This window comes from Symphalangus syndactylus, chromosome 8 (genome assembly GCF_028878055.3).
Source record: "Symphalangus syndactylus isolate Jambi chromosome 8, NHGRI_mSymSyn1-v2.1_pri, whole genome shotgun sequence".
In the NCBI taxonomy this organism is placed as follows: domain Eukaryota; kingdom Metazoa; phylum Chordata; class Mammalia; order Primates; family Hylobatidae; genus Symphalangus; species Symphalangus syndactylus.
In genome coordinates this window covers 14,469,365-14,494,863 of record NC_072430.2, presented here as the reverse complement: position 1 = coordinate 14,494,863, position 25,499 = coordinate 14,469,365, and the positions used below count along the sequence as shown (strand labels likewise).

The window sequence follows — 25,499 nt, the reverse complement described above, 5'->3', positions numbered from 1 at the left end:
CCTCAAACCACGTACGGCGGGCGATACGCGTCAACCGAACCTCGCCAACGGAAGCCCGGAGCCGCCCCTCCCCGCTCCCCCGCCCCGCCGCCCCGGACGGACGGGCGCGCGGAGCCAACCCGGCTGCCGCTCGCTGTCCAAATCCCAGCAGAGCCAATGGGAGCGCGAGGGGGGCGGAGCCATCCCGCGTCAGTTGGGCTGCGAGCCCCCCTCCCCCGGCGCCCCTGCAGGCCCCGCCCCTGCCTCCTCCCCTCTCCGCTCGGTGCTCCCGGAGTAGTTGGTGCCAGTGAAGTGAGGGCGGCGATGAGAGCGAAAGTTGCGCTCGGCTCGTCGCTGGGGGCTTGAAGCACCTCTGCGCTCTGCCTGTTTGGGCCTCCCCCGACTCGGACTCGCGCCCGTGGGCTCCCGTAGCGCCCGCCCGGGCCCGCGCCGGCCCCGCGCCCCCTCCCCCGTCTCGGCGCCCCCTCCTCAGGAGCCGCGGGTCCCCGCCACTTTCGCACGGCCCCGGCCCCCGCCGATGCCGGCCATGGTGGAGAAGGGCCCCGAGGTCTCAGGGAAGCGGAGAGGGAGGAACAACGCGGCCGCCTCCGCCGCCGCCTCCGCCGCCTCGGCCGCCTGCGCCTCGCCAGCCGCCACTGCCGCCTCGGGCGCCGCCGCCTCCTCAGCCTCGGCCGCCGCCGCCTCGGCCGCCGCCGCCCCCAATAATGGCCAGAATAAAAGTTTGGCGGCGGCGGCGCCCAATGGCAACAGCAGCAGCAACTCCTGGGAGGAAGGCAGCTCGGGCTCGTCCAGCGACGAGGAGCACGGTAGGTGGCAGCCGCCCCCGCGGCCCCGGGCCCCGCGCCCCGCGCCGCGCTGACCGCCGTGTTCTGCTTCTCCCGCAGGTGGCGGTGGCATGAGGGTCGGACCCCAGTACCAGGCGGTGGTGCCCGACTTCGACCCCGGTGAGTAGCGGCTTTGGCCGGCTGGCGGCGGGGATGAGCGGGAGCCCCGGGTCCCCGGCGAGCCCGAGGGGGCGGGAGCCCGCCGACAACTTTCTTTTTGTGTGTGCGTTCGCCCTGCTGTCCGTGGGGAGAACAGCAGGGCGAGGACGAGGAGGCGCACACGCACACGAGTGTTCTGCAAACGTGCCTCTGCACCCGGGGGAGGCCAGGTCGCCCCCAGCAGGGCCGGCGCCGCTGCCCCCTTGCGCCTCCGAGGACTGCGGGTGGCGTCGGAGGCGGCCACACCTGGCCTGGGGGCCCTGGGGGTCCCTGCGTCCAGGTGAGCTGCGCCTCGGCCAGGGGTAAGGGTGGCAGTGCTGGAGAGTTAGCGTCCTGCGAGCGCCCCGGACTTAGGAGGTCCCCAGAGACCCCTTTCTCGGAACCCTTCCCAAAGGCTGCTCCCCATGCCTTTGCTCCTCCTCCCAGCCTCTGGGCTCTTGCAGGCTCCTGACTCCCATCCAGAAGGCGAGTAGAAGAACGACCCCCCAAAATCAGTCAATAAAAGAAGTGTGTTTTCCAGAGGGCGCCTGCCTGGGGAAGAGAGTCGCGCGTGTGGCAGTTTGATTTTAGGACCTATTTGTAAATGTGTGTATTTCCTTTTTTTTTGGAGGAAGAGATTATGAAATTGAGAACCATCAGAAGCTTTAGCCTAACAAATGCTTTTCACCTACAAGAAAGCCTTGCACCCTAGAATGGAACACTTACTTCCCTGGCTGCTGTTCTGTGTAGAAGCAAATTTAAAGTGGTACAAGAAAAAAAATCCAATCAGACAAAGGAATTCGTCAGATTTTAATGCATGAGATTCTAGCCAGTGTCTGTATGAGACTGTCTTTAAAGGTTGTTGATGTGGAAAATGTTTGAAAGAACGTAGGATTTATTTCAGGAATAAAATTCAAAAGAGCATCTTGTAAAGCTGGAGTTAACAATCCTCCCTGGTTGGAAGGCTTTAGAGCTGGGGTTCTTTATGTAGGTTATACCACTAGTTTATTTGAAAAGATAAATGCATACATGTTTTTTCCTTGGAAACAAGACTCCAGAAAATTGCAATGATCTAGTCCTTGAGAAAGGTGATTGCTCTCAAGCTGTTATTAAGGTACTAAACTGCACTTTGAAGTGAAAATACATAGAGGTCCTAGGTGAGCTCTTGGACACTCTGGAAATAAATGACTTCCTAAATTGGCCTTCTAAATTTCGATTTGTTGACGTAAATCTGTTAAATTTATTTGTCTAGTACTCGCATTCATGTTAGTGTTTTTGATAGTTTCCTCTTCTCCCCAATTTTTTTTTTTTTTTTTTGGTAGTCACTTCTCATTTATGAGTGACAGGATAGAACTAGGTGGCCAGGCTATTTCTCTTGTATGCTTGGCTCCTCCGTTCCTTGGTTGGCCACCAGGGGAAGCATACTGTTTCTTGGTTACAGTTGACCCTGTCTTCATTTTGTAGGTCAAGTCTATCTTTGCTTTAAAACACAGAACATTAAGCTTGTCACCAAATTTTCCTAATGTATTATTTTTAAAAATCGACTTCCACAAATCTCTGAGTAAGTTGGTAGGCTTTTTGATACATTTTTGTTAACATAAATTTTGAAAACTTTATTTAGATGAGTTGGATGTGACTAAGGAAAAGGGCATATTTGTCAGCAACGGGAATTAGATTTCTGACATTCATCGAAATATTGATGTCAGCTCTACATTGTTAGTAACGAGTTTGACTTCTTTGGAGTTGTACTTTTCTTTGAAGTTGTACTTTTCTTTGAAACAGCAAATATAATATTTTGAACTGTCTTTGGGCTTTTTGTTGGGATAGATATGAGCATAAACTTGCTAGCGACCAGCTATTCTAAAATGGAAAACATTTATCAGATTGCAGTAGCTCACACCTGTAGTCCCAACACTTGGGGAGGCCAAGGCTGGAGGATCTCTGGAGCTCAGGAGTTGGAGACCAGCCTGGGCAACGTAGTCAGACTCCGTCTCTACAACAAATAAAAAAATTAGCTGGGCATGGTGGCATGTGCCTGTAGTTTCAGCTACTTGGGGGGCTGAGGCTGGAGGATCTCTGGGAGGTCAAGGCTGCAGTGAGCAGTGATCTGGGCATTGCACTCCAGCCTGGGTGACAGAGTGAGACCCTGTCTCAAAAACAAAAAGGAAAACATCTAACTGTTCTGCTGCAGTCTTGCTGCCAATTGGTTGAGTCCTGATATTAAAATTTCCAAATTTTTTTTTTTTTTTTGAGACGGAGTCTCGCTCTGTCCCTCAGGCTGGAGTGCAGTGGCGTGATCTCGGCTCACTGCAAGCTCCGCCTGCCGGGTTCACACCATTCTCCTCCCTCAGCCTCCCGAGTAGCTGGGATTACAGGCGCCCACCAACACGCCTGGCTAATTTTTTGTATTTTTAGTAGAGACGGGGTTTCACCTTGTTAGCCAGGATGGTCTTGATCTCCTGACCTAGTGATCCGCCTGTCTCGGCCTCCCATAGTGCTGGGATTACAGGCGTGAGCCACCGTGCCCGGCCCCAAATTTCTTCATTTTGTGTTTGTTTTAATCTGGAAAGGAATCTAACTGGTGTAAAGTAATTTCAAACCTTGTTTTGCCAACCTGAGCAAGGGGACACAGTCCTAGATATGGCAGAAAATTGAGACTTTACTATTTCCTAGTGGTTTTTTATGTGTCTTCTCATTTAACTCAAAAGCTTAAGGGGAAGGAAGACTTCTATTTTAGAATAGAAATGATACAACATTTTTTTTTTTTTTTTTTTTGAGATGGTGTTTCACTCTTGTTGCCCAGGGTGGAGTGCAATGGCGTGATCAGGGCTCACTGCAACCTCTGCCTCCTGGGTTCAAGCAATTCTCCTGCCTCACCCTCCTAAGTAGCTGGGATTACAGGCATGCGCCACCATGCCTGGCTAATTTTTTGTATTTTTAGTAGAGACAGGGTTTCTCCATGTTGGTCAGGCTGGTCTGGAACTCCTGAACTCAGGTGATCCACCCACCTCAGCCTTCCAAAGTACTGGGATTACAGGGGTGAGCCACCGTGCCCAGCCAACATGTTTGTTTTATGGCAAAATTCTTTCTTAGCTCTTTAAGACTTAAGACAGGTTCTTTCCATGACTGCAACTTAAGAGTAGTGAATTGAGTAATAAATTAAGAATTGAGAGTTTGATCCTTACTAGTTTTTATTTCCTTCTCCTACTTTCTTTTTTTCTTTTTTTTTTTTTTTTTTTGAGACCAAGTCTCACTCTGTCACCCAGGCTGGAGTGCAGTGGCACGATCTTGGCTCACTGCAACCTCCACCTCCGAGGTTCAAGTGATTCTCCTGCCTCGCCTCCCGAGTAGCTGGGATCACAGGTGCCCACCACCACGCCCAACTAATTTTTGTGTTTTTAGTAGAGATGCGGTTTCACCATGTTGGCCAGGCTGGTCTCAAACTCTTTGCATCAGGTGATCTCCCTGCCTTGTCCTTTCAAAGTGCTGGGATTATAGGCGTGACCCACTGCACCTGCCCCTCCCCCCACCTTTTTTTTTTTTTTTTATTGAGACGAGTCTTGATCTGTTGTCCAGGTTGGAGTACAATGGCACAATCTTGACTCACTGCAACCTCCATCTCCCAGGTTCAAACGATTCTCCTGCCTCAGCCTCCCAAGTAGCTGGAACTACAGGTGCGTGCCACCATGCCTGGCTAATTTTTGTGTTTTTAGTAGAGACAGGGGTTTCTCCATGTTGGCCAGGCTGGTCTTGAACTCCTGACCTCAGGTGATCCACCCACCTTGGCCTTCCAAAGTTCTGGGATTTCTGGCGTGAGCCACTGCGCCCGGCCTTTTTTTTTTTTTTTTTTTGAGATGGAGTCTTTCTCTGTTGCGCAGGCTGGAGTGCAGTGGCACAATCAGCTCACACAGCCTCCGCCTCCCGGGTTCAAGCAGTTCTCCTGCCTCAGCCTCCTAAGTAGCTGGGATTACAGGCATGTGCCACTATGTCTGGCTAATTTTGGTATTTTTGCAATTTTTTTTTTTTTTTTTTGAGACGGAGTCTTGCTCTGTCGCCCAGGCTGGAGTGCAGTGACGCAATCTCGGCTCACTGCAAGCTCCACCTCCCGGGCTCATGCCATTCTCCTGCCTCAGCCTCTCCAAGTAGCTGGGACTACAGGCGCCCGCCACCACGCCTGGCTAATTTTTTGTATTTTTAGTAGAGACAGGGTTTCACCATGGTCTCGATCTCCTGACCTCGTGATCCGCCCGCCTCGGCCTCCCAAAGTGCTGGGATTACAAGCCTGAGCCACCGCGCCCAGCCAATTTTTTTTTTTTTTTGAGATGGAGATTTTTCTCTTGTTGCTCAGGCTGGGGTGCAATGGCACGATCTCGGCTCACCCCAACCTCCATCTCCAGGTTCAAGCGATTCTCCTGCCTCAGCCTCCCGAGTAGCCGGGATTACAGGCATGGGCCACCACCACGCCCGGCTAATTTTGTATTTTTAATAGGGATGGGGTTTCTCCATGTTGGTCAGGCTGGTCGTGAACTCCTGACCTCAGGTGATTTGCCCGCCTTGGTCTCTCAAAGTGCTGGGATTACAGGTGTGAGCCACTGCGTGGCCCTAATTTTGGTATTTTTGGTAGAGATGGGTTTCACCATGTTGGCCAGGCTGGTCTTGAACTCCTGACCTCAGGTGATCCACTCACCTCGGCCTCCCAAAGTATTGGGATTACAGGTGTGAGCCACTGTGCCCGGCCTGATTTTTTTTGTCAGATTTGACTTATTTGCAGTATGCCAGCTTGACCCTATTTAGGTTTGAAAGCAAATGGTTGGAGCTAAGACTATCTGATATTTCCTGTACAGTTCAAAGGAAGATTTAATTCTGTCATCCCTTACAAAGAGTGAATGAGGTGGATAGAGCACATTAGTCCTAAAATCCTGATTCAGTTCTTTTTTTTTTTTTTGAGACGGAGTCTCGCTCTGTTGTCCAGGCTGGAGTGCAGTGGCGTGATCTTGGCTCACTGCAAGCTCCGCATCCTGGGTTCATGCCATTCTCCTGCCTCAGCCTCCCGAGTAGCTGGGACTACAGGCACCCGCCACCACGTCTGGCTAATTTTTTTGTATTTTAAGTAGAGATGAGGTTTCACCATGTTAGCCAGGATGGTCTCAATCTCCTGACCTCGTGATCTGCCCACCTTGGCCTCCGGAAGTGCTGGGATTACAGGCGTGAGCCACCACGCCTGGCCCTGATTCAGTTCTTATAAAATAATTAATACCTGGACTAGATCGGTGTAGTGTGGCATTGCTTGGTAGTTAGAATACCATTTGTGTTTACACTGAAATAAAGAGTTTTACCAACTTTTAAAGAGTTAAAAAAAAAAGTTAAAAACCTAAGTGCAGCCCTACACTTTTAACTTAGGCTTTGTTCTTACATGTGTTATGCAGACTGCCTTTCCATGCTGTCTGCTGTAGACTATGCTGAGTTGTCATTGGTTTCTTTTAATATTCAGTAGTTACAGAATAATAGGGTAAGAGGGAGGATGCTTATCTATCCTACCTCTGGTTAGTTCTTTCCTACATTAGCAAAGCATCACTTATTTTGAAATGAATAATGTTTTTCTTTCCTTTTTTTTTTTTTTTTGAGATAGGGTCACTCTCTGTCACCAGTATAGTGGTGTGATCATGGCGGCAGTGAACTTGAACCTCCTGGGCACACGCCATTCTCCCACCTTTGCCTCCCAAGTAGCTGGGACTACAGATGTCCACCACCATGCCTGACTAGTGCTTTTGTAGTTTTTGTAGAGACAGGGTTTTGTCATGTAGTCCAGGCTGGTCTCGAACTCCTGGGCTCAAGCCATCTGCCTGCCTTGGCCTCCCAAAGTGCTGGGCTTACAGGTGTGAGCCACCGTGTTCAGCCATTATTATTACTATTTTTTAATTTTAATTTTTAATTTTTATTCTCTTTATACACGTCCTTGGTGCTTCAGAGGCGTACATTGTTAATGGTGAATATTTTTGAGATAGTGGCCCTTTAAAAAAGCAACCTTTATTTTGAATGTTTAATCCAATATATTTAATCAGATCTGAAAATTTGTGGTTGTCATTGGCTTAACTGTCACTTCAGAGTTGACTTCTGTCAGAAAACTGTGTTATGTTTTCATGTGGAATAGGTAATTTTACTGAACAGGGTGTCTTGATAACGCCTTTCATTTGTTTTCACTGGTGATTCTAGGTTCTGCTTTTTTTATGCTTTAGATCATTGTAAAAAAATAGATATATTAAAATTATGGTGAATGCTTTGTGGTTTTGTTTTTGTTTTTGAAACAAGGTCTTGCTCTGTCACACAGACTAGAGTGCAGTGGCCTGATCTTGGCTCACTTCAACCTCTGCCTCCCAGACTCAAGTGATCCTCCCTCCTCAGCCTCATCAGTGGCTGGGAATACATGTGCGTATCACCACCCTTGAGCCCAGGCTGGTCTCGAACTCTTGTGCTCAAGCAGTCTTCCTGCCTTGGCCTCCCAAAGTGCTGGGATCACAGGCATGTGCCTGGCAATGCTTTGTGATTTATTTATTTATTTATTTATTTATTTAAGTTTTATTTTTATTGTTTTTTTGAGACAGTTTTGCTCTTGTCGCCCAGGCTGGAGAGCAATGGTGCGACCTTGGCTCACTACAACCTCTGCCTCCTAGGTTCAGGTGCTTCTCCTGCCTCAGCCTCCCGAGTAGCTAGGACTACAGGTGCGCGCCACCACGCCCAGCTAATTTTTGTATTCTTAGTAGAGATGGTATTTCGCTGGCTGGGCATGGTGGCTCACACCTGGAATCCCAGCACTTTGGGAGGCCGAGGCAGGCGGATCACTTGAGGTCAGGAGTTCAAGACCAACCTGGCCAACATGATGAAACCGCGTCTCTACTAAAAACACAACAATTAGCTGGGCGTGGTAGTGCATGCCTGTAATCCCAGCTACTCAGAAGGCTGAGGCAGGAGAATTGCTTGAACCTGGGCTGCAAAGGTTGCAGTGAGCGTAGATGGCACCACTGCACTCCAGCCTGGGTGACAAAGTGAGACTCTGTCTCAAAGAAAAAAAGAGAGACAGGGTTTCGCCATGGTGGCCAGGCTGGTTTCGGACTCGATCTCTGGTGATTGACCCGCCTTGGCCTCCCAAAGTGCTGGGATTACAGGCTTGAGCCACCGCGCCCGGCCAAACACTGATTTAATACTAGGCAATACTTGCTTCAGGTACAGCTAAAGCCTCATTCCTGCCTTCTTTCTTCATTAATTCACAGTTGATTTATATTATTTCTGTGATAGTTTGCATCTTCTGAGAAGCAGATGACAAGACAGAATTAGATGTGCAAGAGGTTCATTAGGGTATGCTTGTGAAGGATAAAGAGAGGAAGGAGGTGTAGGTGGCAAGAGCCTTTACACTGGAAGCATGTGTGACACCTGTGAAAGAAGAGAGAGAAGGAATGATGATTAATGATTGATAGGGGAACCTCAAACTGCAGTGCAGCTTGAAGTTCAGAGAAAATCTCAGCCAGAGTAGATTGTTAGAAGAGTCTGTTGGGCAGGAATGGTCCTTCCCTGTGAACGTCTGCTGTGTTCAGTCATTGGCTGGGAGCAGCCTAGAGTAGCCTAGCCTTGGTATGGGTGCTGTAGTAGACTCCTGGCAGCTGGGGCTGTCAGTTAACTACACTCCTTGCAACATTTTCTCTCAAAGGGAAATCTGAGTGGCACACTCTCAAGGCTCTCAGAATTCCCATACGTGTTTTTATACTTTAATACATGTGTGTAATTCCAGCACTTTGGGAGGGTGAGGCGGGTGGATCACTTGAGGTCAGGAGTTCGAGACCAGCCTGGCCAACATGGCGATCCCTGTCTCTACTAAAAATATAAAAATTAGCTGGGTGTGGTCGCGGGTACCTGTAATCCCAGCTACTTGGGAGGCTGAGACAGGAGAATTGCTTGAGCCTGGGAGGCGGAGGTTGCAGTGAGCCGAGATGGTGCCACTGCACTCCAGACTGGACGACAGAGCGAGACTCTGTCTCAAAAAAAAAAAAAAGTGATAATGTTTTCTTGTTATTGTTAATGTTTTTGTAAATGGAATAATCTATGCTATTCATGTACTTTTATGCTTTCCAAACAAGTACATGTCCACTAGCAAGGTAAACAACTTTGTTTTCACCTTATCTTCATCGTGGTGTTAGTTAGGTTATTAATTTTTTTTGAAATGCTATCCTTTAATGGCTTATAATAGCATTTTTTTCTTTTTTTTTTTTTTTTCTGGAGATGGAGTTTTGCTCTTGTAGCCCAGGCTAGAATGCAGTGTTGCAGTCTCCTTTCACTGTAACCTCCGCCTCGCGGGTTCAAGTGATTATCCTGCCTCAGCCTCCCGTGTAGCTAGGATTACAGGCATGTGCTACCACGCCTGGCTAATTTTAAAAAATATTTTTAGTAGAGAAGGGGTTTCACCATGCTGGCCAGGCTGGTTTTGAACTCCTGACCTCAAGTGATCTCCTGCGTCGGCCTCTCAAAGTCCTAGGATTACAGGTGTGATCTACTGTGCCTGGCTTCCTTCTTTTTTTGTAGACTTGGTAAGGTATCATTCTGTCTCTTAGGCTGGAGTGCAATGGCATGATTACAGCACACTGCAGCCTCAGCCCCCGGGGCTCAAGTGATCCTCCTGTCTCAGTTTCCTGAGAAGCTGGGACTGCAGGCATGAGCCAGTATGCCTGACTGATTCTTTTTGTAGAACCGGGTTTTGCCAAGTTGCCCAGACTGGTCTCCAACTCCTGGGCTCAACTTGTCCTTCTGCTGTGTCCTACCAAAGTGTTGGGATTACAGGTATGAGTCACTGTGCCTGTAATTAAGTTTTCCAATTAATGATGAGGTTAAGTGTCTTATGTTTTTAATTTTTAAATTTTTTAAGAACTTTTTTTTCCCCTTTTTTGAGATGAGTTCTCACTGTTGTTGCCCAGGCTGGAGTGCAGTGGCGTGATCATAGCGTACTGTAGCCTTGAACTTCTAGGGCTCAAGTGATCTTCATATATCAGTTTCCGGAGTAGTTTGGACTACATTTGTTCACCACCACACCCAGCAAAGAATGTGACAAAAAGTACTAAGTGTCTTTTAGCTAAGTATCAAAAAGAAAAGAGTGTCTTTTTATTTATTTTTTATTTGTTTATATGTACTTTTTGAGACAGGGTCTGGCTCTGTCATCCAGGCTGGAGTGCAGTTGTGTAATTTTGGCTCCCTGCATCTTCAGCCTCTCAGGCTCAAGTAATCTTCCCACCTTGGCCCCCGGAGTAGCTGGGTTTATAGGCTCTTGCTGCTATGCCCAGCTAATATTTGTATTTTTTGTAGAGATGGGGTTTCAGGTTTTGTTAGTCTTACCCCTGGCCCAGGAGTGTCTTTGTAAAGGTTTTTTTTTTTTTTTTTTTTTTTTGCCACTCAGTTTCCTCCTGTGAATGTATCTTTCTTTTGCTATTTTTCTTTTCTTTATTTTTTTTTTTCCCTTAGACAAGTTCTCGCTCTGTTGCCCAGGCTGGAGTGCAGTGGCTTAATCTCAGCTCACTGCAACCTTCATCTCCTGGGCTCAGGCAATCCTCCCACCTCAGCTTCCGAGGTAGCTGGGACTACAGGAATGTGCCACCACGCCTGGCTAATTTTTGTGTTTTTTTTGTAAAGGTGGGGTTTCACCATGTTGCCTAGGCTGTTTTTCTGTTTTTCTATAGGGTGTTGGGTTTTTTGTATGGATTTGTGTGAGTTTTTTTTTTTTATGTATTTGGATATTGTTTGTTAGAATTGCACATATGTTTTTTGTTTTTTCTTTAATATTATGTGTGTTGGGGGGAGGAGGATTGAGTTTATTTGACTAGGAAGGGATAAAAATACATTGCTGATTGGAGACTGTACTCACAGACTGGTCTTGGTGTATACCCCTGATTTCTAAGATGAATGTTACTGAGAATTGACAATTTTTTTTGTTGTTGTTTTGTTTCAACTAAGTTATTCATCTCATTTTGGCCTGCTATTAACTAGTTGACCCAAATCACAGTGCTGGATGACTTGAAAAGCTCTGATTTAATTTCTGCCTAGTATATAGTTACAGTACCATGTAGGTTAAAGGCTACAGCTTTGATCCTATAATGGTCAGTTAGTTTCCCACGAAAGGTTAAAATGCTATAGACGAAAACTAACAGCTGTCTTAGGGATTTGCCTCTCCTTAATAAGGCAATGGGTAGTGTGTAGATAGGGAGGTACAACTTGTCATCACTAACAGAAAACCCTCGAAAGAATGATCTATCCAGGTTGCTTACTCTGTGCCAGGCTAGTTTTAACACACATCAAATCATTTGACCCTCACAGCAGTCATATGATGCAAAGTTACTATCTCCATTTTCCAGATGAGGAAACAGAGGCATTGAGAGGCTTAGTCTTATGGTTCAACCTAATAACTTGCCGTGGTAATCCAGTCCGAGAGGCCCTCAGCTGTTAGATGCACCATTATTTTATGTTTCAATAAGAAAGGAAAAGGATCAACAAGATAGACTGTTAATTTTAAGTATTATAAGAATTCTGATTTGTAAGTATAATCAGAATTCAATTTAGTGTATTTTAGAGAGGGTCAGCCAGAATCCTCTTTAAGAGAAAACACTTAGGCCGGGTGCAGTGGCTCACTCCTGTAATCCCAGCACTTTGGGAGGTTGAGGCAGGTGGATCACCCGAGGTCAGGAATTCGAGATCAGCCTGGCCAAAATGGTGAAACCCTGTCTCTACTGAAAATACAAAAAAATTAGCTAGGCTGTAATCCCAGCACTTTGGGAGGCTGAGGCGCGAGAATTGCCTGAACCTGGGAGGTGGAGGTTATAGTGAGCCGAGATCGTGCCATTGCACTCCAGCCTGGGTGACAGAGCAATACTCCATCTCAAAAAAAAAAAAAAAAAAAAGAAAAAAGAAAAAACACTTAGGAGCAAGGCTTTATTGGATCCATTAGATTAGTTGTTTCCATGTGGCCCCAGGTGTTGGGGAATTTTATGTTTAGGGTTGCCAGAGCCAACTTGTAGTCCAGTTACATTCCTCTTCTTCCTGGCAGTGAGAACACAGGTGAAACGGGAGTTAGTTAGCTTGGTTGCCTGGGGACAAATTGGACTGAGTTGCTTTATTCCTGCATGTATGTTGAAATAGTCATCTTCACAACTTAGAATATAGTTGGAGTTTTTTTAGAAGAGCCATTTCTTTTGATGGTGTGACTGAAGGCTATACATACAGTCATGTATTGCAAAACAAATGTCATTTTGGTCAAGGACAGTGGTCCCATAAGATTATAATGGAACTAAAAAATTCCTGTCGCTTAGTAACTTCACCTTGTCTATAGTGCAACAGCATGTAGCATTACTTAGGTGTTTGTGTGGTGTTGGTGTAAACAAACACTGCACTGCCAGTCTTATAAAATCTATAGCACATGGAGTTATGTATAGTACATAGTACTTGGTAATGACAATAACTGTATTACTGGTTTGTGGATTTACTATACTATGTATGGTTATTTTAGAGTGTATTCCTACTTATAAAAATTATAAGTTTGCTGTAAAACAGCCTCAGGCAGGTCCTTCAGGAGGTATTCCAGAAGGAAGGCATTGTTACTGTAGAATATAACACCTCCATGGGTCTTATTGCCTCTGAAGACCTTCCAGTGGGACAAGGTATGGAGTCGGAAGATGGTGATATTGATGATCCTGACTGTAGGCTAGGCCAATGTGTGTGTCTTTGTGGTTTTTTTCGTTTGTTTTTGAAATGGAGTCTCGCTCTGTTGCACAGGCCGGAGTCCAGTGGCATGATCTCGGCTCACTGCAACCTCTGCTTCCCTGCTTCAAGTGATTTCCTGCCTCAGCCTTGTGAATAGCTGGGATTACAGATGCGCGCCACCATGCCTGGCTAATTTTTGTATTTTTAGTAGAAATAAGGTTTCATCATGTTGGGCAGGCTGGCCTTGAACTCCTGACCTCAAGTGATCTGCCTGCTTTGGCCTCCCAAAGTGCTGGGATTACAGGCATGAGCCACCGTGCCCAGCCTAATTTTTATATTTTTAGTAGAGACGGGGTTTTGCCGTGTTGGCCAGGCTGGTCTTGAACTGCTGACCTCAGGTGATTTGCCTGTCTTGGCCTCCCACAGTGCTGGGATTACAGGTGTGAGCCACTGCAACTGACTTTACTTACACCCATACTCTCACTGAAGGTTTACTTTTACTGGCATAGAAGCTGCTGGGCTTGGTGTTCTGCTTTCAAACTTAGCATGGATATAGGGAGTTCAGTGGGGAGGAAGAGAAGAGTAGGTGCTTAACTGGTTTTGATCTTACTCAGTACCAGAGAGTCTTCTTGGAGCTAGTGGTGTCATGTATGTCTGATTTCTTTGAGGGTGGTAGCATAGTTTTTTGAACCACCAAATCAGGTTTTAAGTTTTTTTTTTGTTTTTTTTTTTGGTGGGGGAGACAGGGTCTCACCCTGTCCCCCAGGCTGGAGTGCAGTGGCGGGAATATGGCTCACTGCAGCCTTGACTTCTTGGGCACCAGTGATCCTCCTGCCTCAGCCTCCTGGGTAGCTGATTACAGGTATGAGGTACTGCACCTGGCTGTTAAGTATTATCTGGTATAAACTTGTCAGAGCTAAATAGGGGCTGAATTTTCTAAGAAGATTTGCTTGGTTTGGCGTCTTTTCTTGAATAGGCTTTTGTTTTTGTTTTTTTTTATTTTTTTGGGTTTTTTTTTTTTTTTTTTTTTTGAGAGAAAGTCTCGCTCTGTTGCCCAGGCTGGAGTGCAGTGGTGTGATCTTAGCTCACTACAGCCTCTGCCTCCCAGGTTCAAGTGGTTCTACTGCTTCAGCTCCCCCAGTAGCTGCTCCACCACGCCTGGCTGATTTTGTATTTTTAGTAGAGATGGAGTTTCTCCATGTTGGTCAGGGTGGTCTCGAACTTCTGACCTTGGGTGATCCGCCTGCCTCAGCCTCCCAGAGTGCTGGGATTAATAGGCGTGAGCCACCGCACCCGGCGGAATAGGCATTTTTTAATGGACATTTGATAAGGACCAAGTGCAACTGTATAACAAATGGAAATCCAGGGAAAAATTGTGTTTTAAATTGCAGTTAAAAGCTGATTATCCCTATTGTCTCTGCTTTCCTTTTTTTTCTTTTTCTTTTTTTTTTGAGACAGAGTCTCGCTCTGTCGCCCAGGCTGGAGTGCAGTGGCGCGATCTTGGCTCACTGCAAGCTCCGCCTCCCAGGTTCACGCCATTCTCCTGCCTCAGCCTCCTGAGTAGCTGGGACTACAGGCGCCCGCCACTGCGCCCGGCTAATTTTTTGTATTTTTAGTAGAGACGGGGTTTCACCGTGGTCTCGATCTCCTGACCTCGTGATCCACCCGCCTCGGCCTCCCAAAGTGCTGGGATTACAGGCTTGAGCCACCGCGCCCGGCCGTCTCTGCTTTCCTTATAATGAATTTGTATAAATTAGAGATGCACATCTTGCATAGATGTGTTGTCTTTTTTTTATATAAAGTGGTGCAAGTCACATCACAAAATTGACTATTTTTTGGCCAGGTGTGGTGGCTCATGCCTGTAATCCCAATGCTTTGGGAAGCTGAGGCAGGTGGATCACCTGAGGTCAGAAGTTTGAGACCAGCCAGGCCAATATGGCGAAAACCTGTCTCTACTAAAAATAGAAAAAAACTAGCCAGGCGTGGTTGCTCATTCCTGTAATCCCAGCACTTTGAGAGGCTGAGGTGGGCAGATCACGAGGTCAGGAGTTTGAGACCAGCCTGGCCAACATGGTAAAACCCCATCTCTACTAAAAGTATAAAAATTAGCCAGGTGTGATGGCACGTGCCTTTAATCCCAGCTACTCGGAAGGCTGAGACAGGAGAATCGCTTGAACCTGGGAGGTGGAGGCTGCAGTGAGTTGAGATCGCGCCACCGCACACCAGCCTGGGCAACAGAGCGAGACTCTGTCTCAACAAAAACCACAAAGTACAAAAAATTAGCCAGGTGTGGCGGTGCACGCCTGTGATCCCAGCTACTTGGGAGGCTGAGGCAGGAGAATTGGTTGAACTGGGGAGGCGGAGGTTGCCATCAGCCAAGATCGCGCTATTGCACTCAAGCCTGGGCGAAACAGAGACTCCATCTCAAAAACAAAACAAAATTAACCGTTTTACAGCGAACAATTCAGTGGCATTCAGTGCACTCGCATTGTTGTGGAGCCACTACCCTTGTCTAGTTCTGAAACATTTTCATCACCCTAAAAAGAAAATCTCATATGCATGAGAATGAAGAATGAGTTACCTCTTATTCTCCATTCTCAGTACCAGGCAACCACTAACCTGCTTTTTGTTTCTGGATTACTTATTCTGGAACTTTCATATAAGTGGATATGTGACCTTCATGTCTGGCTTCTATCATTTAGTGTAATGTTTTCAAGGTTCATTCATGTTGAAGCTTGAGTCAGTATTGGTACTTTCTGTGCTTCATTGCTTTTGTTTTGTTGTTTTTTTTGTTTTCTCTTGTTTTTGTTTTTTGAGACGGAGTCTCGCTCTGTCGCCCAGGCTGAAGGGCAGTGGCGTGATCTCAGCTCATTGCAACTTCTGCCTCCCTCATTCAAGTGATTCTCCTGCCTCAGCCTCCCAAGTAGCTGGGATTATAGGTGCGCACCACCATGCCTGGCTGATATTTGTACTTTTAGTAGAAATGGGGTTTCACCATTTTGGCCAGGCTGGTCTCGAACTCCCGACCTCAGGTGATACACCTGCCTCGGCCTCCCAAAGTGCTGGGATTACAGGTGCCTGGTCTAATTTAAAAATTTTTTTTTGTGGAGAGACGGGATTTGTTTATGTTGGCCAGGCTGGTCTTGAACTCCTAACCTCAAGCACTCCTCCTGCCTCAGCCTCCAAAAATGCTGAGCTTATAGGCGTGAGCCACTACACCTGGCTCATTCATTTGTTGATGGGCATTTAGCTTGTTGTTACCTTTTGATTATTGTGAACCATGCTGTTATGTACATTCATGTACAGGTATTTATCTGTTTTCAGCCTTTTAGGGGTATATATCTATCAGTGGAATTGCTGGGTTATGGAGTAATTCTGTGCTTCACTTTTTTTTTTTCTTTTGTTTTGAGACAGGTTCTTGCTCTGTTGCCCAGGCTGGGGTGACAGTGGTATGATCTCGGCTCACTGCAACCTCTGCCTCCCAGGTTCAAGCGATTCTCCTGCCTCAGCCTCCTGAGTAGCTGGGTTACATGTGCATGCCACCACACCTGGCTAATTTTTGTATTTTTAATAGAGATGGAGAAACATGTTGGCCAGGCTGGTCTTGAACTCCCGACCTCAGGTGATCCGCCTGCCTCGGCCTCTCATAGTGCTGGGATTACAGATGTGAGCCACTGTGCCCGGTCTGTGCTTAACTTTTTGAGGAACCATTAAATTGTTTTTCACAGTAGCTTAACCATTTTATACTCCATGATTAACGTATGAGGGTTTCAATATTCTACTTTTTACTTTCTGTTTTTTTTTTTTTTTTGAGACGGAGTCTTGCTCTTTCGCCCAGGCTGGAGTGCAGTGGCGCAATCTCGGCTCACTGCAAGCTCCGCGTCCCGGGTTCACGCCATGCTCCTGCCTCAGCCTCTCCGAGTAGCTGGGACTACAGGCGCCCGCCACCACGCCCGGCTAATTTTTTGTATTTTTTAGTAGAGACGGGGTTTCACCGTGGTCTCGATCTCCTGACCTTGTGATCCGCCCGCCTCGGCCTCCCAAAGTGCTGGGATTACAAGCGTGAGCCACCGCGCCCGGCCTACTTTCTGTTTTTTGAGATGGAGTCTCACTCTGTTGCCCAGGCTGGAGTGCATTGGTGCAATCTCGGCTCACTGCAGTTTCTGCCTTCCAGGTTCAAGTGATTCTCCTTCGTCAGCTTCCTGAGAAGTTGGGATTGTAAGCATGTGCCACCACGCGCGGCTAATTTTTTTTTTAATTTTTTAGTAGAGACAGGGTTTCACTGTGTTGGCCAGGCTGATCAGGCTGGTCCTGACCCAACGTCAGGTGATCTGCCCGCCTCAGCCTCCCAAAGTGCTGGGATTACAGGCGTGAAAATGCTACTGATGACAGTGCAGAGAGTCCTGAGATGCTTAGAGTAGTGGAGTTACTCGATCCTTCCTGTGGTGGAGGGTTGGGAGTTAAAGAAACCAGGAAGTCCTATATGAAATGATCCTTTAAGGCCAGGTGCAGTGGCTCACCCCTGTAATTCCAGCACTTTGGGAGGCAGAGGCAGGCAGATCATGAGGTCAAGAGATTGAGCCCACCCTGGAGAACATGGTGAAACCCCGTCTCTACTAAACATACAAAAATTAGCTGGGAGTAGTTCCAGCTACTCGGGAGGCTGAGGCAGGAGAATCGCTTGAACCCTGGAGGCAGAGGTTGCGGTGAGCCAAGATCGCGCCATTGCACTCCAGCCTGGGCAACAAGACTGAAACTCCATCTCAAAAAAAAAAAAAGAGAGAGAGAAAGAAATCATCCTTTAAGTCAAGCCTTAAAACGTAGGTATTACCTAGTTAGTTTGAAAATTGATATTATATGATATATAAGCTGTACATGTTATAAACATTATTTTGAATATTCTAATCTTTAAAATTTTAGTTTAGATTTTCCTTGTAGTTATCTAGAGCTGTGCTGTCCAATAGTGTAGCCACTAGCTACATGTAACTATTGAAATTTAAATTAATTAAAATTAAATAAAATTAAAAATTCAGTCCTTCTGTTACACTAGGCACATTTTAGATATTCAGCCATCATATATAGCTAGTAGGTACCATATCGAACAGCTCAGAATATTTTTATCCTCCCAGCAAGTTCAGTTGGGTGGCAGTGATCTAGACATTTTGATGCAATGAAAGCTTCATTATTATTACTATTATTATTATTATTATTTTTTTTTTTGTGAGACGGAGTCTCACTCTGTCCCCCAGGCTGGAGTGCAGTGGCGCCATCTTGGCTCACTGCAGGCTCCCCTTCCCGGGTTCACACCATTCTCCTGCCTTAGCCTCCCGAGTAGCTGGGACTATAGGCGCCCACCACCACACCCGGCTAATTTTTTGTATTTTTAGTACAGATGAGGTTTCACCATATTAGCCAGGATGGTCTCAATCTCCTGACCTCGTGATCCACCCGCCTTGGCCTCCCAAAGTGCAGGGATTACAGGCGTGAGCCACCGTGCCCGGCCCACAAGCTTCATTATTACTAATTGTTATAAATAATTCAGACATTTTGCCTCTTTTATCAAGTGCATGAAATTTGAGATGGGTACAGCTGAGAAATGCATGATGGCTGTGTGCTGAATTCCTCTAGGGGTGTATTTGTTTAAATATTGCCAATAAGGTGTTCAAAATAGGTTATTTGAAAGAGCAAGTTGAAATGGAAAGCTTAGGAGAGCTTAGTTTTTTTTTGTTTGTTTTTTTGAGATGGAGTTTCACTCTTGTTGCCCAGGCTGGAGTGGAATGGTGTGATCTTGGCTCACTGCAGCCTCCGCCCCCACACCATTCTGGCAATTCTCCTGTCTCAGCCTCCTGAGTAGCTGTGATTACAGGTGCTCACCACCATGCCTAGCTAATTTTTTTTTTTTTTTTGAGACAGAGTCTGGCTCTGTCCCCCAGGCTGGAGTGCAGTGGCACCATCTCGGCTCACTGGAAGCTCCGCCTCCCGGGTTCATGCCATTCTCCTGCCTCAGCCTCTCTGAGTAGCTGGGACTACAGGCGCCCACCACCATGCCCTGCTAATTTTTTTGTATTTTTAGTAGAGACAGGGTTTCACTATGTTGGCCAGGATGGTCTCAAACTCCTGACATGTGATCTGCCCACCTCGGCCTCCCAAAGTGCTAGGATTACAGGCTTGAGCCACCGCGCCCGGCCGCCTAGCTAATTTTTTGTGTTGTTAGTAGAGATAGGGTTTCACCATGTTGGCCAGGCTGGTCTCTGCTGACCTCAGGTGATCCGCCCACTTCGGCCTCCCAAAGTGGAGGGATTACCGGCGTGAGCCACCATGCCCGGCCTCAGCCTATAGTTCTTTTAATGCACTTGTCTACTAATTCTATCATCTGTGTCATTTCTGGGTCAGTTTCAGTTGCTTGATTTTTTTTTTTCTTCCTCTTTTTGGGTTGTCTTTTCCACCTACTTTGCTTATCTGTTGATTTTTGGATGCCAGACATCATGAATTTTACTTTGTTGGAGGCTGGATATTTTTGTATTTCTATAAATATTCTTGAGTTTTGTTCTGGGACGTGGTTAAAATATTTAAAAATAGTTTGATGAAGTCTTGCTTTTAAGCTCTGTTAGGTGAGATCAAAACCATTTTAGTGTAGGGCTAAGTATTTCCCACTATTGAGTCAAAATCCATTTGGGGATTCTGTGGGATAGCCCCTGGACTGTGTGGTTTTCCACTCTGGCTGTGAGGAACCAGCACTCTTCCTGTTCCCATGCGAACCTCGTGGATTGTTCCATTTGATTCTTTTGGGTATTTTATTTATATTTTTAGAGAAGGTGTCTTGCTCTGTCACTCAGGCTGGAGTGCAGTTTTGTGATCATAGCTCCTTGCAGCCTCAAACTCCTGGGCTCAAGCTGTGCACCCCATATAGCTGGGACTATACCATGCCTGGTTATTTTTATTTTTTTAGAGACAGAGTCTCACTGTGTTGCCCAGGCTGGTCTTGAAGACTCCAGGGTTCAAGCGATCATCCCTCCTCAGCCTCCCCAGTAGCAGGGATTACAGGGTTTTGCCATCACATCTGGCTAAGGGGGTGTGGAACCAGGGACAAAGACCAAATACGTATTTCATAATATACTACACAAGGTAAATCTGGTTCGTGTCACTCTACCTTGACTGGAAGCATAAGTATAGATTTTGCCATGTTGCCCAGGCTGGTCTTGAACTCCTAGCCTCAAGCGGTCCCCTCTTCCCAAACCTTGGCCTCCCAAAGGTGCTAGGATTGCAGGCATGAGCCACTGCACTTCTTGAGTAGCTGGGATTACAGGTGCGTGCCACCACACCCGGCTAATTTGTTTTAGTAGAGACGGGGTTTTGGGCTAGGCTGGTCTTGAACTCCTGATCTTAAGCAATCCGCCCGCTTCAGCCTCCCAAAGTGCTGGGATTACAGGTGTGAGCCACCGTGCCCGGTCTAATTTTTGTATTTTTTGTAGGGATGAGTTTCCCCATGTTACCTAGGCTGCTCTTGAACTACTGGCTTCAAGCAATCCACCTGCTTTGGCCTCCCAAAGTGGTGGGATTTCAGGAGTAAGCCACTGTGCCCAGCCTTGTTCATTTCAATATTCCTGATGAAGTACTCCATCTGATCTCATTTACTCTTAGAAATCTGCTTGCTGGTTACCCTGTGCAGTGGCTCACACTTACAATCCCAGCACTTTGGGAGACTGAGGTAGGAGGATTGCTTGATGCCAGGAGCTAGAGATCAGCTTGGGCAACATAGCAAGACCTCGTCTCTACGTGCATCTGTAGTCCTGGCTACTTGGGAGGTTGAGATGGGAGGATTGCTTGAACCCATGAGTTTGAGGCCGCTGTGAGCTATGATGACACCACTGCATTTTAGCCTGAGAGACAGAAGATAGTATCTCTTAGCAAAAAAAAAAAAAAAAAGAGAAAACAAATCTGACTACAGTATTGATGATTCTACCCCAGAATTTTCCAAAGGAGTATAGGTGGTTTTTGTTGTTGTTGTTTGTTTTGTTTTTTGAGATGGAGTCTCGCTTTTTTTGTTTTGTTTTTTTTTTTTGAGGTGGAGTCTTGCTCTGTTGTCCAGGCTGGAATGCAGTGGCGCAATCTCGGCTCACTGCAACCTTCGCCTCCTGGGTTCAAGCAGTTCTCGTGCCTCAGCCTCCCAAGTAGCTGGGACTACGGGGGTGCGCCACCACGCCTGGCTAAGTTTTGTATTTTTGCTAGAGTTGGGGTTTCACCATGTTGGCCTGGCTGGTATCGAACTCACGACCTCAGGTGGTCTGCCATTCTCGGCCTCCCAAAGTGTTGGAATTATAGGTGTGAGCCATCGCACCTGGCCTTTTTTTTTCTTTTTTAAACATATTTATCTTTTTTTTTTTTTTTAAGAGATGGAGTATAACTACGTTGCCCAGGCTGATCTTGAACTCCTGGCCTCAAGCAGTCCTCCTGCCTTGGCCTCACAAAGTGCTGGGATTATAGGAGTGAACCACTGTGCCTGGCTGAGATAGGTTGTTTTTTGAATTAACTATTTTTTTTTTTTTTTTTTTTTTTTTGAGAGAGTTTCGCTGTTGTTACCCAGGCTGGAGTGCAGTGGTGCAATGATCTCGGCTCACTGCAACCTCTGCCTCCCAGGTTCAAGGGATTCTCCTGCCTCAGGTTCCCAAGCAGCTGGGATTACAGGCATGTGCCACTACACCTGGCTGATTTTGTATTTTTAGTAGAGATGGGGTTTCTCCATGTTGGTCAGGCTGGTCTTGAATTCCCAACCTCAGGTGATCTACCCTCCTTGGCCTCCCAACATGCTGGGATTATAGGTGTGAGCCACTGCACCCAGCCATGTTTTTAAGATTTCTAAACATCTGGCTCTTTTTTTTTTTTGAGACGGAGTCTCGCTCTGTCACCCAGGCTGGAGTGCAGTGGCGCCATCTCAGCTCACTGCAAGCTCCGCTTCCTGGGTTCACTCCATTCTCTTGCCTCAGTCCCCCGAGTAGCTGGGGCTACAGGCACCCGCCACCTGCTAATTTTTTGCAAATGCTAATTTTTTGCATTTTTAGTAGCGACGGAGTTTCACCGTGTTAGCCAGCATGGTCTCGATCTCTTGACCTCATGATCCACCTGCCTTGGCCTCCCAAAGTGCTGGGATTATAGGCGTGAGCCACTGCACCCGGCCCATCTGGCTCTTTTTAAATGTCAGATATTGATAACTCCCAGACTGAATTAAGATTTTATATGTCAGATGATTAACTATCATTTTGAGTTGTTGCTTAGTTCTCTGCTTGCTTGGCAACAGGTCAGTTTCCATGGTATTGCCATTTTTGTACCGCATTCTTAGTGGAGCTGAGAGGTTGGGGGTGAGGCTACAGGGCCTAACTCTATAAACTAGAACAGCTAAGCTTTTATCCAGTTTGGTGTATAAAATTTTTTGATATACAGCTCAGGACAAACATATAAAAAACAGAAATAAAAATAATTTCTGAGTTTTTTTTTCTTTTTTGAGACGGAGTCTCGCTCTGTCGCCCAGGCTGGAGTGCATTGGTGCGATCTTGGCTCACTGCAAGCTCCGCCTCCCGGGTTCATGCCATTCTCCTGCCTCAGCCTCCTGAGTAGCTGGGAGTACAGGCACGTGCCACCATGCCCAGCTAATTTTTTGTATTTTTAGTAGAGACGGAGTTTCACCATGTTGGCCAGGATGGTCTCGATCTCTTGACCTCGTGATCTGCCCGCCTCGGCCTCCCAGAGTGCTGGGATTACAGGCACGAGCCACCGTGCCCACCGCCCGCCCCCGCCTTTTTTTGAGACAGAGTCTTACTCTCACCCAGACTGGAGTGCAGTGTTATGATCCTGGCTCACTGCAACCTCTTGCTTCTGAGCTCAAGTGATTCTTCCACTTCAGCCTCCAAAGTAGCTGGAACTACAGGCGTATGTCATCATGACTGGCTAAATTTTTTTTTTTTTTTGGTATTTTTTAGTAGAGACGGGGTTTCACCATGTTGTCCCAGCTGTTCTCGAACCCCTGGGCTCAAGCAATCCACCCATCTTGGCCTCCTGCAGTGCTGGGGTTATAGGCATGAGCCACCGTGGCCTGCATAATTCTTTCTTTTTTTTTTTGAGATGGAGTTTTGCTCTTATCGCTCAGGCTGGAGTGCAATGGTGTGATCTCGGCTCACCGCAACCTCCACCTCCCGGATTCAAGCGATTCTCCTGCCTCAGCCTCCCAAGTAGCTGGGATTACAGGTGTGCACCACCATGCCTGGCTAATTTTGTATTTTTAGTAGAGACAGGGTTTCTCCATGTTGGTCAGGCTGGTCTTGAACTCCCGACCTCAGATGATCTGCCCACCTTGGCCTCCCAAAGTGCTGGCATTACAGGTGGGAGCCACCGTGCCTGGCCATTAATTCTTTTTTAAGAAAGAGTTTCATTGCTGTTAAACAAGTTTGAAAATCACAGTTTCTGCTTGAGTAGAAAAAACAAACTTGGTTTCTACCACTACACTTTCACAACATGCTTTTGACTCCAGATTTGAGGGGGGATTTCTCCCTAAGCAGCAGGTAGGCCATCAGTTCTGCAGTGGGCAGCGGCTGGGAATCCTCTATTGAATTCAGTTCTGACACTGTCTACACTACCTGCCTAGAGATGGATGGTGACACATCACACAGATTGAGGACTCAGTCCTATCTTTTTTTTTTTTTTTTTTTTTTTTTGAGACGGAGTCTCGCTCTGTCGCCCAGGCTGGAGTGCAGTGGCGCGCTCTCGGCTCACTGCAAGCTCCACCTCCCGGGTTCATGCCATTCTCCTGCCTCAGCCTCTCCGAGTAGCTGGGACTACAGGCGCCCGCCACTACGCCCGGCTAATTTTTTTGTATTTTTAGTAGAGACGGGGTTTCACCGTGGTCTTGATCTCCTGACCTTGTGATCCGCCCGCCTCGGCCTCCCAAAGTGCTGGGATTACAAGCGTGAGCCACCGCGCCTGGCCGGCTCAGTCCTATCTTTGATGGTGAACGTAAACCTCCGTTTATTTTGTCCATGGTTCTGACCAGCCAGCTGCAAATTTTAAGAGTTCCTGCAGGTACCTCCTTGAGTTCAATTACTTTGCTAGAGTAACTTACAGAACTCAAGGAAATGTGTTTATCCATTTATTACAAAAGATACGTGTGTGTGTGTGTGTGTGTGTGTGTGTGTGAAGGCTGGAGTGCAGTGGTGCGATCACAGCTCACTGCAGCTTCAACTTCTTAGATTCAGGCTATCCTCCCATCTCAGTCTCCTGAGTAGGTGAAACTGTACACACACAGCACCATGCCCAGCTAATTAAAATTTTTTTGGTAGAGATGGGGTCTTGCCGTATTGCCCAGGCTGGTCTTGAATTCCTGGGGTCAAGCAGTCCTCTGGCCTTGGATTCCTGAAGTGCTGCAGTTACAGGTGTGAGTCATCATGCTTGGCCTACAAAGGATATTTGGAAGGTTTCAAATAAACAGTCAGATGAAGAGATACATATAGGGCCAGGATTGAAATGGTCCCTAGCACTGGCACTTCTGTCTTCTTGGAGTTGGGATGGGCTATCCTCCCCTCACATGGCTGTGTTTCTCTTTACTCCTGCAAGCCCCCATGTGTTTGGCTCCCTGCAAGCCGTTTTCAGCTCCCTGCAAGCTCTCTGAACCCAATCCTTTTAGGATTTTATGAAGGCCTCATTACATAGGGATGACTGATTAAATCTTTTGGCCATCGGTGATGAATTACAAGTTCAGTCCCTCTCCCCTCCTTGGAGATTGAGGTGTGGGGTTGAAACCGTTCCTCATCCTGAAGCTAACAAACGGTTGCCAGCCATTGGTCAACTCATTAGCATACAAAAAAACACATCACTTTGAAGATACCGAGGGTTTTAGGAGTTGAAGGGCCAGGAAACAGGAAGGCCAAAGAAACAGGAAGGCCAAATATATATTTCACAATATCACAATATGTTATTAAGAGCAAATAGTGATAGAAAAGTGAAAGTGATGATAGCAGAAATGTAAAGTGTAGGATCTATAAACAGTGCAGATGAGAACAAAGCTAACAGTCATCAGGCAGTCTAAATGCATGCAGTTTTTTACCTTAGACATATTCGTTCATTGACTGTTGAATTGTAAAGAAAAATCAGTTTAAGAACATGTATGAAATTGCATTTATACTCTGGAAAAATGAGATGTAAGTAGGTATTTTGTATTTTTTTAGCGTTTCAAGAGCATAATTCCCCTTATGGTATGTCTGTTGCCTTGCTTTCACACATTCCACTTGTGTACATGTTTTTGGGAACTCATTATGTAAGAAAGTGATGGACTCCTTATACTTCTGTTAGGTAAAAACATAGTAATTGGCTGGGCATGGTGGCACGGGGTGGGAGGATCACTTGAGGACAAGAGTTTGAGCTTGCAGTACACTGTGATCTTTGCTGTGAATAGTCACTGCACTCCAGCCGGGGCAACGAAGACTCTGTCTCTTTTTTTTTTTTTTGACGGAGTCTTGCTCTGTTGCCCAGGCTGGAGTGCAGTGGCACAATCTTGGCTCACTGCAACCTCCACCTCCCAGGTTCAAGGGATTCTCCTGCCTCAGCCTCCCAAGTAGCTGGGACTACAGGCGCCTGCCACCACGCCTGGCTAATTTTTGTATTTTTAGTAGAGACGGAATTTCACCATATAGGCCAGACTGGTCTCGAACTCCTGACCTTGTGATCTGCCTGCCTCAGCCTCCCAAAGTCCTGGGATTACAGGTGTGAGCCACTGTGCCTGGCCCAAGACTCTATCTCAAATAAAAAAGAACACAGTAATTT

General features: G+C 46.8%; 1 protein-coding gene across 4 annotated transcripts in view; it reads left to right on the top strand.

Annotated features, from left to right (window-relative positions):
* The first annotated feature begins 250 nt into the window (after nt 1-250).
* The window catches only part of RCOR1 (REST corepressor 1), a 140,834-nt gene continuing 115,585 nt past the window's right edge, over nt 251-25,499 (top strand). For 2 of the 4 annotated variants that reach the window (XR_010121998.1, XM_055288096.2), the window contains exons 1-2: nt 252-806; nt 885-944. Coding sequence is in view for 2 of the 4 variants with exons in the window: in XM_055288096.2 (XP_055144071.1) it covers nt 518-806; nt 885-944 (349 nt within the window). In the remaining 2 variants the exon portion in view is untranslated. Of the gene's footprint in view, nt 807-884; nt 945-25,499 lie in introns of all 4 variants that reach the window. The other 2 variants (XM_055288097.2, XR_008659321.2) reach the window with 2 other exon arrangements.